General features: G+C 51.9%; 1 protein-coding gene and 1 long non-coding RNA gene across 37 annotated transcripts in view; one reads left to right on the plus strand and one right to left on the minus strand.

The window, feature by feature from the left end:
* LOC311426864 (transcription factor 4) overlaps positions 1 to 14,173 on the plus strand; it is a 178,042-nt gene that overhangs the window by 132,892 nt on the left and 30,977 nt on the right. For all 36 annotated transcript variants that reach the window (XM_084503628.1, XM_084503629.1, XM_084503627.1 and 33 more), the window contains 2 exons: positions 11,507 to 11,612; positions 13,106 to 13,239. In XM_084503628.1, the coding sequence (XP_084359754.1) occupies positions 11,507 to 11,612; positions 13,106 to 13,239 (240 nt within the window). The remainder of the gene's footprint in view (positions 1 to 11,506; positions 11,613 to 13,105; positions 13,240 to 14,173) is intronic.
* Positions 5,230 to 7,154, minus strand: LOC311426867. Its single transcript, XR_014687090.1, has 2 exons — positions 7,020 to 7,154; positions 5,230 to 5,600 (listed from the first exon to the last, which is right to left on the minus strand). It is a non-coding gene; the product is annotated as an uncharacterized lncRNA (long non-coding RNA).

A 14,173-nucleotide genomic window follows, 5' to 3' on the forward strand; every position in this document is an offset into this window, starting at 1 on the left:
TTAAACCTCTTGGGATTTAACGGGGGGGCTGCACCCCCACACCTGAGCGGGGATTTGGCAAGATTTGGCGTTCAGCTTTCCTCCTGGCATGGAAAAAATCCCCAAGATTTCCCTGGGAATTATTTCATCCAGCTAATTTAGGCTAGGCCTCGTTCTGGGAAGCTTTCTAAATCGGTGCCTCTTGGTTTGGGAGCTCTGCGCTCGTTACTCGGTTTTGGTTTTGCTTTCTGGGGAGGTGTTGGCACGGTGCTACCTCCCGGATGCCCAAGGGGGCTTTCAGGTGGGCTGCAGGAGGAGCAGAATCGGCCCTGGAGCCTTCGGGGATTTGTCTGCTGGGTGCCCACTTCTTTAGGGCAGAGCTTTTGGGGTTTTTCCCAGCGCAGCCCCAGCGTGCAGCATCTCAGCCCGAAACCTGCCCACCACAAATCCCCCCTTCCCCGGCCGCAATTTGCGGCGTGCAGCTCGGTGCCCGAGTTCCCAATTCCTTCCCCGGCGAGGACCCGAGCTTCGCCTATAAAATTAATAATATTAAAAGGAGAAAAAAAAAAAAAGGAAAAAAAAAAAAGTTGCGGCGGAGGAAATTTCGTGCACCTGCGGGGCTTTATTAGGTGTCTGAACAGGAGTGGGGCTGGTGTGAGAACCCATGTGCGCGGGATCGAATTGTTCTTTACAACGCCTGCAAAGCCCGTAATGAGAAGCACATGAGCTGCAGCTCGGATGCAAGCAGGGCACTGCTGCTGCTGCTGCTGCTGCTTCTCCTGCTCCGGTTTTGGGCACAGAGGGGTCCCAGCAGCTCCATCCCCCTGCGGGCAGCACCGGGGTCCTCGGGCAGGCGGTGGGCACGGTGCAAACAAGCCCCAGGGCTGCTGTCGCAGCTCCCTGCTCGCCCGGCGGCCCTCGGATTGCAGCTGGAGGATTTTGTCGTGCAGCATCTGGCCAAGCAGTGCCGCTAAACCCCGCTCGGAGCCCCGCTGGATTGCTTTTTGCCCTGGAAATCCGTGCCCGGCGCCGTCCCTCCTCCCGGAAGGCGCAGCCCACAGCCGCACGGGAAGGGCCTGCTGGTGGCATCTGAAAGGAGGAAAGAAAAGGAAGAAAAAATAATGATAATAATAATAATAATAATGCCGAATTGCTCAATGGCTTTCTGATGAATAAAACAAACCCGATCGATGCAGCATGCGTATTTAAGCCCATTCAGCTAAGTGCTGGCGCGATTGAAATAATCAGACGTATCACTTAAAAAATGAAGGAGGCTGAGCTGTGCGCCCCATTATTTTCTTGACTTTTCAGTAGGGATCGCCGAAATGTTTACGTTCCTGGTGGCGTTATTAAGCCAGGCTGGCAAAGCAGAGGGAAGGCAAGTTGATTGCCCAGCGTCTTATTCTTCCTGCACCTGTTAGCACACTGCAGCTCGGGCTGCTTCCTCGGGCTCTGTCCCACGATGAGGGTCTTGAGCCTCTTTTCCCGAGGGTTATGAGCAGCAGGGAATGTTATCGTAGGCACAAGTCCCGGCTAGGTAATGCTGAAGCTGTTTTAATGCAGTTTTACCGAGTGCTGCCCCTCCTGTGCCCACTGCCATCGGCGCCTCGTGGTTGCCCGTCCTCTGCCTCGGCTCCGTGCTCGCTGTCGTCGTGCTCCCGGCTTCTCCCAGCCTCTAACTGTCAGAAAAAGGGAGAAAGAAATCTTGTGCCGTCCCCACGCAGGATAGGCAGGGTTTAAGAGCCAAAGACGTAAAGAGGTGAAGCTGGAGATGTCTTTGGGAGTGGTGCTTGGTTGAGGCTCGGAGGCGATTGCAGATTTGGAGTCGCAGAACGACTTGAATCCCCGTGCTTGTGAACACCTGATACACCCCACGTCTCCTGTTTTTATCAGGAAAAATAACAACTTTGGTATTTTTTTATTTATTTTTATTTTTTTATCATTGCTATTTTGTTTTTTCCCCCGCCCTGCCCCTTCTCGCCCCAACACCATGTGTCGGGGGGGCTCTGAGCTCAGGAGGGCGCTGGGGGCTGTCGCCATGTCGCAGCTCCAGGACCATCAAGGGCAGGTTTTGACGGATGGTCCCCGATCTCCTCGGCATGGAGATGAGAGAAATAACCCAGTTGTCCCCTCAGCACACATCTGTCTCTTGGAGAAGGGCCTCTGGCTCTGCCAGAGCCAAGAGAGGGCAGCTCGTAGGGGTGCCCCGTGGCTCTGTGTTCGCCCCCAGGGGTGATGGAGGTGCTTTTAGGGCCGTGGGGCAGCAGTTGGGGCTCGCAAGAAGGCCTCAGAGCACTGCCAGGCCCTGCTGTGGGGTTCCTGGGCCTGGTTGAGGAGCTGAAAGCCATGAGGGGATGGTGGTGGCAGGGCTCCTGCCTCAGCTTTGGCCACCGGGATGGGCTTTGTGGCTACGGGCCTGCGCTCGGTGACACCAGGCCGCCCCCTGAGGTGCTGGGAGGGACCGGGTGCCTCCGTGGAGCTGTCGTGTACAGAAAAGGGAACCATGGGGTATTATTTTTGGTGTTTTTTTTCCTAATCTTCGCTGGCATTGAGCAGGATCTCGTCAGCACTGCCCGCGGTGGCGTCACGGGAGGCGTTGGGGTGCTCACTCGGCCTGCTGAGGCTCCTGCCACTGTCAGCACTAAAGTGGGAGCATTTTAAGGCTGGAAACCTCTACTTTGGTTCCTTTAGGGCTTGTTTCAGAACCACGGTAAGCTTTCACGACGTGGTTTCCTCCTTGTCAGAGCAAAGTGGGCGGCCCCAAAAGCGCCCAGTCGCCTTGCACCGAGGTAGCTGGGTGCTGGGGTGCTGTAGGACCTCAGGGCAAGCCCCCACCACGGGGCTGAGCACCTCCAAGTCTAACTTTTCACAGACAACACACAAAATAAATCGTGGGGTGACCTTCTGAGTGACTGATCTCCCTGATAGCTCTACGAAGGAGGCCCGGCCGTGCACAGCTTTATTTTTAAAACCCGATTTGGCGGCTGCGGCCCTACAACAGTTGCACAACCCCCGGCTTTGCCCCCTTAGGCTCTCAGCTAACAAGCTCATCTCTCAGCACTACTGGCAGTAGGTACATCCCGTTTTGTACCGATCTCACCGATCACCCCAGTGAGTTTAGGCTTTTCAGACCCCCTTTCCTCGCTGAGACCGGGCGTCAGGAGATAACGGTGTCGCGAACCAGCAGCTCCTTCATCCTCGAGCTCGTGGTGGCTCGCACAACCCATCTTTTTTTTTCCTTTTTGCCCCCCCCTTGCGATAATTGTGGTGCTGAGAGGCGTTCAGCGCCGCGTTGGGTTCCTGTTATGCAAATCCCGCTTTAAACTTAGCAGCGCCCATTTGCATTCATATTTTGGTTTCGGAGAGCGAGCCATTGCGTGGCAAAAACAAGTGCATTTTAATGAGCCTGGGGCAGAACGCTGAAAAAAAAGATATGGGCCTCATTAAATGCCATTATCTGAAAGGCAGCGGTTTGTTGCCAAAAATCGTTAGGATAACATACAACGCAAGGGAAGGCCGCGAGTGTAGCCCTCAGCAAAGAGGGCTGCGGTGCTGGGGAGCTGCTCCCTGCATCCTGCAAACTTCTCCGTGAAGCCCACGGGAATATCGAGGACTTTTGGCCTTCCTTCAAACCATCCCGGTGCCACCTCGCAGCCTTCCCCTTCCCGACCCCGCTGCTCGGAGCGAGCTACGCGTCGGCATCTCTCTTTGCTCCCTCTGATCGATCTGATCCTGACGCGACAGCCCTCCTCCGACTCTTCTTTTTGAGTTTTTTTGGCTCAAAACCCCCCCCAAAAAAATGATTTGTTGGCGTCTTGATCCTGGAAACGCTTCCAAGGCGGAGACTCGAGAAGCTGCTTTGCCGCGAGCCGGCTGAAGGAGGACGAGGACAGGGTTAAAGGAATTCTTTTCTTCGTCACTCAGAAGTGATAGAGACTTTTCTTTGACTAATGTAGCTTAATTAGTGGTCAATTAAAACTGAACATTGTTGAATGGGAGCCCTTTGATCAAAACCCTTGGCATGGGCTCCCTTTCTTTAACTAGCCACCATCTTGAATTCATTTGGAACCAGTAGTGTAAACAAGTTTAAAACTGGTTCTTTTATAAGAAGTCAGCAGGCTCGGAGAGCTGTGGTTTCTTTCTTTTCCTCTTTTTTTTTTTTTTTTTTTTTTTTTAACTTCTGGAGGCGGCAATTCAAAGCAGCGTTAAATGAAAACAGTGCTACACCCTGAAAAGTGCGTGTTTTTTTTTTTTTTTTTTTTTAATATATATATAAAAAGGCTGCATTAATTAATGGGAACGGAGCGCTTCTTCCTTTTTCCAGCCCTTGTCACAATCTCTGCTTTCCCCTTTTTGTTGTTATCCGAAATTTATCTCGTCCTGTAACTGGGCAGGGGGTGCTCGGGGCGCGTTTGGGGACTTCACGGCCAACGAGCAAGCGTTGGCAGGGGGAGAAACGCGTTTTTAAATCTGCACAGGGCCTGGAGATTAATATTAAAGTGCAGCTCCTGGTGATTTTGGACGGGCAGAGCTTTGTAGGACGTTTGGTGCGTCCTCGGTAAATTTTGGCTGAGGGGTTTTTCAGTGCCGGGAGCTTTCTGGCTGGTGGATGCGGCATTCACTGTGCAGGTGGTGGTGATAATGCATCCTGTGAAATATTTGGGGTTAAATTGTCGTTGTTTGAAAAAGAGCAGCCTTTTCCAACATGGGCAAGCAGACCTTCTCCAGGACAGCTCAGGAGACAGCTTGAGCTGAAGCAGCCCAGCCCAGGAGACTTCAATGCTTCCTCCAGGCACCTTCCAGCCTCCTGGGCGCTCACCCCGTGAGGTGTGAGGGTTTTGTAGCCCTCCGAGTGCCCTCACCTCCTATCTGCAGCCAGAACATTTCTTTTTTTGAATGGAAATCCCCCTCTGGATCTCACCCTGAAGAAGTCGACCTGAAGGATTCATGTATCTCCTCGCTCTGGGCTTCAAATCGTAGGAGGGCCTAAGTGGAAATTGCCCTGACACCAGCAGATTTCTTCCTTGCTTTGAATGATGGCGTTTTAAACTTTAATCCCTTTCCTCAAAAAAAAAAAAAAAAAGGGTAAAAATCGGAGCCCTAAACAATAATTAAAATAAAACTTCCATCTCTTGACAGAGAGAGAAATTGTTTAGAGTAAATGTGCCTTTCAGCCTTCCCTCGTGCCTTCTCCCAAAAGGGCTGATTAGGATGTAATAATTGGGGATGATAGCAGGAGGAAGACGACAATTCCATTTAATTAAAGATAATTTATTTTACTTTAACTTGGTGATGTCCCCCATGAATAAGAGTAGATTTAGCGGATAGATTTATTAATGGGGACTGACATCTCCGCTGACACACAAAGCAAACGGTTCTCTTTTCCTCCTTGGTTTTTCCTGTGGCTCAGCACCTGAAGCTGATGGCACCCCAAACCGAGGGGGCTCTCGGAGCTCTTTGGGCACATGGATAGCATCCGCTTCGTGGTTGTCGACCCGAAGTTATGGGATCGTGGTGGGTGAGGTCGATGTTGGCCAAGGATGGTGGCGAACCCTTCGCTTGCTTGAGATTTAAGAGGAGAATATGGGCAGACTCTGGTGCGTTCCCATCTCCGCGTGTGTCTGGAAGCAGAAAATTGGGAAAAGAAGGGAAAAAAAAAGCACAAAATGGCTCTCGGTAAAAGCAGAGCAGGAAAGGAAGTTGGAAAGCAGATCCCGAGAAGAGGGAAAAGACATGAGATGGTCCTTTTCTGGGAAGTCCTTCACTTAAAAAAAAAAAAAAAAAAAAGCCTAAAAACTCGCTATCTTCTATTAAATGTGAATTAGAATTCACATCTGAGAACTCGCCCTGGAGCCCGGCCAAGTGGCACCTTTGTTCTTTTCATCATCACTTTTATTTCTCTTTTCCCACTTTTTTTGCTCTTACTCGCTCTTTATTGCCTTTTTTTTTTTATATATATATCTTTTTTTGAGGTCTGGTTCTGCCTCGCTGCCTCTCTGCAAGCGCCGGGGCTGTGGGCAGTGCAGGATGTCAGCTCCGCTCCCCGGCTCTGTCCCATCTTTCCTCCCCAGTCACACCCCTGGTGCTTTGTCCTCCCTTCCTGCCGACTCCCTCTCCCTTTTGCATTTTGGTTTCCCCTCCTGGCCGTGCCTCCTGCTCCTCTCTGCTGACTTCTGCATCCTCACCATCCCCGAGCCCTGCCACAGCCGGGGCGCTCGAAGGGCTGCTCGTTGGTCTTACCTCAAGGTAAGGTGGCCACCTCTGGCCCTTGGCTCCTGAGACCCAGCTCCTCGTCGGCCTTTACAGATTCGGTGGCTCTGCAATCTGTCATTCCCTCTTTTCTCCTTCCTCAGCCTTCTTCTGGCTCTGGGAGGTGCCACCAGGATGGGGTTGAAGCTTGGGGAGCCCTCGGTGGCCACCTCCCCGGCACGGGCCGATCCTCCCGTGCTCCCATCCCTGTGCTGTGCCCATCTCTGTGGCACCTTCCTAACTTATTCAATTCCCCTCTCTACGAGTTTTTCTTTCCGTTTTGCCTTCCCATCTTCTTGTCCCCCATCCCCGGGACTTCCTCTGCAATATTTGCTCACTTCTCACCCCCACAACCTTCTGTCCCTCTCGCCTTTCTTCCTTTTCCTTCCCCGATGCCTGGTAGAAACCACTCTGGTTTCTCATCAGGATCCACTTGGTGGCTCTGCCTTCTTCTCACCCAGCACCCCAGAGCTCCCATCGGGTGGGAGAAGAAGAGGAGGAAGAAGAAGAGAAGAAGAGGGGGAAGAAAAAAAAAAAAGGGCAGCTAACGTTGAGGGTACTCGAGGGTCACCGTCCCACGGGGACAACCGCTGCTGGTGCCGAGGGCTTGAGCGACCCCACACCTGCACCCGTCCCCCCCGGGCACCTCACGGCTTTGGCATTAGCCCCGGGCAACCTGTGGCCCCCGGGGCTCGGTGGCAAGCGTGCAGGTGGCTCTCTGCTCGGCGTACACTTGTTTTTTGCCGCTGCACCGTGCACTTAAAGGCTCAGCGGGACCTGCAATTTCATACCTCTCGCGGGGCCGGGGCTCGCCTCGCATGTGCTTTGCCGTTCCCGGGGCTCATCTGGTCTCAATTACCAGCTGCTGGCAACGCCGGGCCCCGGGCCCTTTGGCGTGTTTGTCCTGCGAGAAAGATCTGGAAGAGCCGACAGCTGGTTTTGATTGCCTCAATTGCAGGTTGATAGAAGAAACGCGGGGTGAGGTGGGTGGGTTTTCCTTCCGGCCCTTTCCACTCCGGGCTGGTAATGTGCTTCACTTGTGGAGCTGCTCTTTTCATCAGCGCGCCTCCTCCTCCCCCCCGCCTCGGCCCCGCTCCCTCTTCCTCTCCCTCAAAACATGTGGCCGAAATTAGGGACCTGCCAGCCCCTTCTGCGGGAAACCTGCAGCAGGTCGGCCCGGGGAAAGGGCATCTGCGCCTCACGCGGGCTGAAAAGCCCAAATTCATGCCACGTCGGGTTGTTTTAAAAAGCTAAAAGCTGGGGAGATTCATCCCCGGCCTGGCAGAGCTGCCCCTGGGCAGGCGGCGGGGCTGGGAGGACGGCAGCCAAGGAGGGTGGCCCTCAAGTGATGAGAAAGGACAGAATGCTTTTCTTTTTCTTCCTTTTTTATCGAGTATTTTAAATTTTAGTGTTGCTGGTGAGAGGGTTTCCCCTCCAAGTGCTCGAGCAGGGGATGGTGCCGCCGCCTGCCTGTCCCGGCCCCGTTTTCGGCCTCGTGTGGATCTGGAGCTCACGGGTAAAGGAGATGGGAGCGGTGGCACCCCACAGATGACAAATTGGGACAACCGGTGGCCAAGAAGGCTTTCTTGTCCAACACAGCACGTGGCTGTGGTCAGCCCTTGGCTCGCTCTTAGCTTTGAGCCTCCCCAGCGTCACCTCAAGCCACCAAGCCAGAGGAGGACAGCGCGAGGGGTTTTGCGAGGGACTCCTGCAAAACCCCTGGGCAGGTGCTGGCGTCGAGGAGCTTTTATGCTGAGTTTCTTCTCGTCGGAGATGTTTCCTTCCGTCGGGTTCCTGTCGGAGTGGATCTCTCTGTACCCAGTGTTTTACACCTTAACCTTTGCGCCCTGCGTCCGGGTGCTTGAAGGCCTGAGAGGGGAGGAGAGCAGAGCCAAGACAGGAGAGGAGGAGAAGATCTCTTCACCTTGCTCAGGCTCAGTTTCCAAACACCAGCAGCCAGGTGCCTCCAGACAGCTCGATGGGGAGCTGGGGAGGCGGCCACGCTTTCTGGAGGCACCTCCTGGTACTTGGACGCACCTCAGCGAGCCCTTTGGCACCAGCCAGAGCCCTTCACTCCAAAGCCAGCAATGCTACGACGTGTTATAGGCATTCCCGAGGCTCTTTGCTTGGAAAACCCTGGATTCCTGAGGTCTGAGCATGTCACCACGGGTGGAAAACAGCACACGGTCCTGGAAAATGGGAGATTTCTGAAGCACGTCCCCGGGACGGCGAGCTTTGCAGAAGAATGAAAGACAAAAAGGTGTTTGGAAGTCGAAGGCAGGCTCCCAGAAATGGAGACAATGTGATAATTTTGTCATCCTGTCACATTACAGCAGGGCTTGTTTTTTTTCCCAGATCATTATTCATCATCTCTTCAAACCTCCCAGCATGAGTCAGAGTGATTTTCTAAATTCGGGCTCTCTTTAAGAATATTAACATCTTTAAATCTCTAATGCACTTTCTGTCAAATCAGAAAGTCACTCTTGTACACATCTCGTTCCTCTCTCTTCTCGTAGGCAGCAGATTGCCATTTCTACCAGGGCCACGAATTTAACCCGTTCAACTTTCGCTCTCCTGCATCAGGTTCTTGGGTTGGTCCCTTTATCATCGCTTACTCATGAGGATTTCTGTCTGTTTAGCTGGGGTTGGAGACGCAATTCCTCTGTAAAACGGTCTGGCCAGAATATTGTCATTCATCCCGTTAATCATTTATTCTGCATCATGTATCGCCCGCTGAAAATGCTGCAGTCCTGGTGATACAAAGGCAAAAAATCTGGAGACTTCGGCACAATTCAGGACAAGAGGAATTTCCAGGCGTGCTCCTAAGCGAAGTCATGATAACTTGAGAATCCCATGGTGACAAAACTCTGAAAATAAGGAATATTGATGGTGAAGGAGTGACACTTGTGCAGGAAATACAGGAGGTTTTCCCAAACGCTTCCTCGCATCTCCTCAAATTCCTCCTTCTGACTGAGCCTGTCACAGCAAAACGAGTTAATTTCCTTCAATCCAGCGGCTTGCTCTGTGTGAAAATGTCACTATAAAGCAGCAGAAAAAATAAATTTAGTCAGGAATTTAGCCAGCGAGCACTTCTGAACCCCACTACAGGGTGGGCGACGCGGGGCAAGGGAGGGAGAGCACCGGGTAGGTGAGGATGAAGAGGTGGCGGTCGCCCTTAAAATAGCAGGAGCTCCGTGTATCTGAAATCAGAAGGGATTCAGGAGGGTTTTCCTAATCGGATGGGATTCAGGAGGGTTTTCCTAATCAGAAGGGATTCAGGAGGGTTTTCCTCATCCATCTCTTCGCAGCCCGGTGCCCATCCTGCTTTTCCCAGGTGGGAGCTGCGGCCATGCTGCCTCATTGCTGAGGTCTGCTGAGCCAAAAGGAGGAGGGCCATAAGCTCAGGTGGCTTTTGAAACTGGAAAACATGAAAATCCTTCTTTTGGACTACTTTTCTTTCTCTCAGCAGTCTGCACCAGACTTTATGCCTGCCTCGTGAGCTGCAGCATAGCCATTAGGGGAAGCTGTGCCAGAGCAGTGCTAGGAGGAAAGCAGCACCAGAGGTGGCACCATGGGCTGACAGCTGGTGACAGGGCAACCCTAGGGCTTGCAGACCCATGTGCTTGTGTTCTTGTGCCTTGGATCCGGCTGAACGCTGACAGCAAAGTAGAAAGTTGGCTGTGGCCTTGGCTGCCACTGCGCTACCTCAGCTCCCCCCGTGTGGGCAGCTCTCGGTGCCTCACATCAGGGCCGTGGCTTCTGAGGAGGGTTTCTGGGGCCCCTGAGCCACCATGGCTGAGCCGTTTGGCTCTGCTTTCCCCAAAACTCTCACTTCAGCCCCAGTTTCTCCGGGTGTGGGGTTGCTGCTGGCGCTGCCCCGTGTGGATCACATTTTGGGCAGGGCAGCGCTTCAGGCCCGGCCTGCACCCAGGGGCACGGGTGGCACCGCCACAGCCGGGCCCGAGGGATGCCAGCGAGCATCTCGACATCCCACAGCCCTTCTGCTTGCCCTTTCCTAAAACCCTCTCTCAATTTTGGGACGAGGGGATCCCTGAAATCCCCTCCGCAGCAGCTGCGAGGTGCGGGCCGGGGGGCGCGGCTGCGCTCCGCTGCTGCCTTTTCTCTTCCCGTTCGCCGTGACCTGCGAACGGCGGCGTCGGCGCTCTGCCAATTTTGTGATCTGCTGCCTGCTTCAAAATGGAGGCAGGAAGGTATCCATTTTCATCAAGGAGATGACAGTGCTTCAGTCTTCCTGACCATCTGGAGAGAGGCACCTCCAGCGCAGGAACAAAACGCAGAGGAATAGCGCGAGCTATAGGGAGAGGGGGTGGAGAGGGAATAAACCACGCTCGAAATAATGAATTACGCTCAGCAGCCTGCACCAGCTTTTCCTTTTTTTGTGTGTGTGTGTGTCTGCTTTTCTTTTGTGTGTTGTTTCATGCTGTATTTTTTTATATTTTACTATTATTTGGTATTTTTTTTTTAAACGCCGTCCGGGTTGACCTAGGCACGAGCAAGGAACACAGCAGATATGTTATAAAAGGCAAGTCGCAGAACCCCTCCGGTGGATTAGCAAACAAACAAATGCAAGGCAAGCAGTCTGTTGGCACATGCACCAAGTTTATTGCACACACAAATACCGTCAGAGTCCGAGGGGAGGAGGGGTTTTCCCCCCGACGTGTACACACGCTGTGTTGGTGGTCCTGTGGCAGCCCAGGTTTCGAGCAGTCCCTTTCAAGCTTCCCTGGAAGGGGCTACGTCCATGGGAATTCAATATCCCAAGATGTGTTTGCAATTTTCGGCGTTCCCGATAAGGCTGCTCTTCTAAACGTCCATTTTCTTTTTTTTTTTTTTTTTTTAATTTTGGGAAATGAAGTATTTCGCTGGCTCGCGCTGCTTCCCTCTTTGTTTTTCAACGTGCTAAGTCCGTAGGCTTTCAGATGAGAAAATCGCTATTGTTTCAAGCCCTTGTTTATTTTAAGCTCCTCGGCGCTCTAGGAAGAACATATGTACATCTGCTGATTCGTTGTATTTACAGAAATAAAGAGTTTGACAAATACCTTGCAAATATCCTTGTTTAAAGCTGGGAAATGTCAGGCTGGAGTTTTCTTTTGAAGCTTCACATTTATTTCCCGGTCACACATATACCGAGGGTTTTGTGTTCCCGGAGAAGAATGATGTGGTGTTGCGAACTGATTTATACCCAGCGAGGTAAAAACTCAATATTTCTTCCCTGCTTCCTGCTAAAGGCACACTAAATTAGTCTTTTTTTCCGTAGGTTTATGCCCCGTCAGCAAGCACTGCCGACTACAATAGGGATTCACCAGGTTATCCATCCTCAAAACCAGCAGCCAGCACTTTTCCTAGCTCCTTCTTCATGCAAGGTAAGAGGCAGCTTTCAAAAAGCGAGCTGTTTTGCATATTTTGCCTCTGTTTGCATTTTGGCTCGCGTGCCGTCGGGCCCCCCTGGCGTATCATCCCGTGGTCCGGTAGCATTACCATGAAAATGAAGACCTGGAGGTCTTGGTCCGGCCATTGTGCCTCTGAACATCTCGCCTCGACCCCGCAGCGAAGCGGCGTGGTGAATAACTCGCCAGCTCCTTATCTCGGAGTTTCTTGAAGTTCGATGAATTTCTGCATAACTTCATAAATAAAACCCGTAGAGTTTGGCAAGATTGGCTGTGTAGAGGACAAGTGAATCTGTTTGATTCAGTAGGACCGCTGGGCTGAAGTACTTGCAGGGCATGGGGTTGGGTTTTGCTGCCTCTGTGTATACTGCCCAGTTTCCACCCATAAAAAAAAATCGCTTTTGAGTCGAAAAAGAGATGACTTTTTATTTTGTGGGTGGAAAACGGGACCCAGCTGAAGTTGCTGGGTGCTGCTCAGTGTCTCCAGGCTTCTGCTGGGACTCTTCCCATCCCTGGGGGTCCCTTGGTGGACAACGAGGATGGGAGGGACGAGGACGTCAGCAGCACTGTCCCTTTTGTCACCTCCTTTGGTGCAGAGATCTCCATCCAAACCAGCTCCTGAACTGGCAAGGACGGGCAGTGGCTGAAAAGAAAATGGTGCTTTTGGCTTCAGCATCAACAAATCCTGCCTCGAGAGCACCAGGAAGCTCCTCCCGGGTTATAAAAGCTGGAGGTTAATAGGTTTCTAGTGCCATCAAATATTTACCCTTTGTAGTGCTGAGCCATTCTGCCTTTTGAAGTGATACCTTCTCCCCAATTTGCATGGAAGACATAAATCTGCCTTAAGAGACTCTTCAAACAGCGAGGGGAAGGTGATGCTGGAAGTGCCGCCGTTGCCTGGGTGTTTGAAGTGTAGAAAGGAGGCAGGGTTGTAGGTGAGACATCATCATTTTTTATTAGACCAACTCCTGGAGTTTGAAAGAGCAGGCAGCTCCTCCAGCCCACGTGCCTGTCTTTGAGGTCTGCTGCTCGTTAGGGAAAAGTTATCTTTTTTTTTTTTTTATTATTATTTTTTTAAGGCTTTGGCGTTCTTCCAGCCAAAAATAATTCTCGTTGCGTTATTGCAATTCCATTTCAGCACGGCGAGCTAAAGGCGAAACGTGCAGCTCGCTCTCCCCTCGGATAAAATTTGGGGAGCCCCCTTTTTGTAAGCAATATAACAACTCTGACAGCTTTTTGGGTGTGGAAATACTCAGAGTTTGGGACATATCTCGGCATTTCTCAAGCTGAGGCTTCAAAGCTCGTTAGCCCGTCCTGAGTGTTTCATTTCAAAGGTCAGATTTCTGCTTGCTGGGGTTGGTTATAGGTGATGTGATGCTTTCGAGCCTGCAGCAGGATGAACCGGAGGGGTGGTTCGGAGGATTTGCAGCCTTGGGACATCCACATCCGTGTCCTCCTCTCTCTTGCAGATGGCCATCACAGCAGCGACCCGTGGAGCTCCTCCAGCGGGATGAACCAGCCCGGCTACGGGGGCATGCTGGGCAACTCTTCCCACCTCCCCCAGTCCAGCAGCTACTGCAGCCTGCACCCCCACGACCGCTTGGTAAGGGACAGGGACACGGGGCCAGGGAAACCGGGGTGGGCAGCACATTTCTGCCAAGGCATCATCTTGGCACTTAGTTCCCTTGCAAGGTTTTCCCAGCCTGTGCCGTACCCATTTCCACCGCCAGCCCTGATGGGTCACAGCTCCTTCACCCATCCCAACCCCTCCTGGCGCAACAGGGAAGAGAAGAGAGCAGAAAAAGCCACTGCGTGGGCTGGTGCTGAGCCCACACGGCGAGGCAAAGCGGCCTGGGCTTTGATTTCTGGCAGGCGCCGTCCTTTGCCGGTCACAGGTAGCCATCCAGCAGTCATTTGCTGGTTGCAAAAAGGGATTTTTTCTCATTTTCTCCGGTACATCCTGATCTCTCACACGAGGAAGTTGCTGGGACTGATTCCATCTATTGTATTGGAATAGAACAAAATTGGAATTAAATCTGATTTGAGTGCAGCTTAGTGGATATTCTCCTAATATCACGGCTGAATTGGATATGTAGAAACGACGCTGGGTTGCATCAATCCAGCCCTTCGTTTTGCTCGTGTTTTTAAGTAAAGGAGGAGATAAACAAATGAACAGGCTGCTGAAGTGAAGCCCTTTTTCCTCAAAACGCATGAAACATTTTGTTTTTTCGATCTATACCTGTGCTTTTCGCTCCTGAAGACCATTAAAAAGGAAGAGCAGAGAGCACTGGTTCTAGGGGAGAAGCCTGTGCCTAGGAGAAACATCGCTTTAGGAATAAGGAGAAACAAACTTCGCTGTTACAAACTGAAAATGAATTTGCAAAACAAATCTTTAAAGTCTCACGTTTAATGAGGGTAGCACGCTGCCATGCAAAATGAATAGGAAGGCAAAAGCAAAAGGGATTGCCTCAAAAACTGCTTAATCATGTCCTTCTCAAAAGCATAATTAAGGCACTAAGCAAACTTAATGTTGCTCT

This window comes from Aythya ferina (assembly GCF_964211825.1).
Source record: "Aythya ferina genome assembly, chromosome: Z".
Classification (NCBI taxonomy): Eukaryota; Metazoa; Chordata; class Aves; order Anseriformes; family Anatidae; genus Aythya; species Aythya ferina.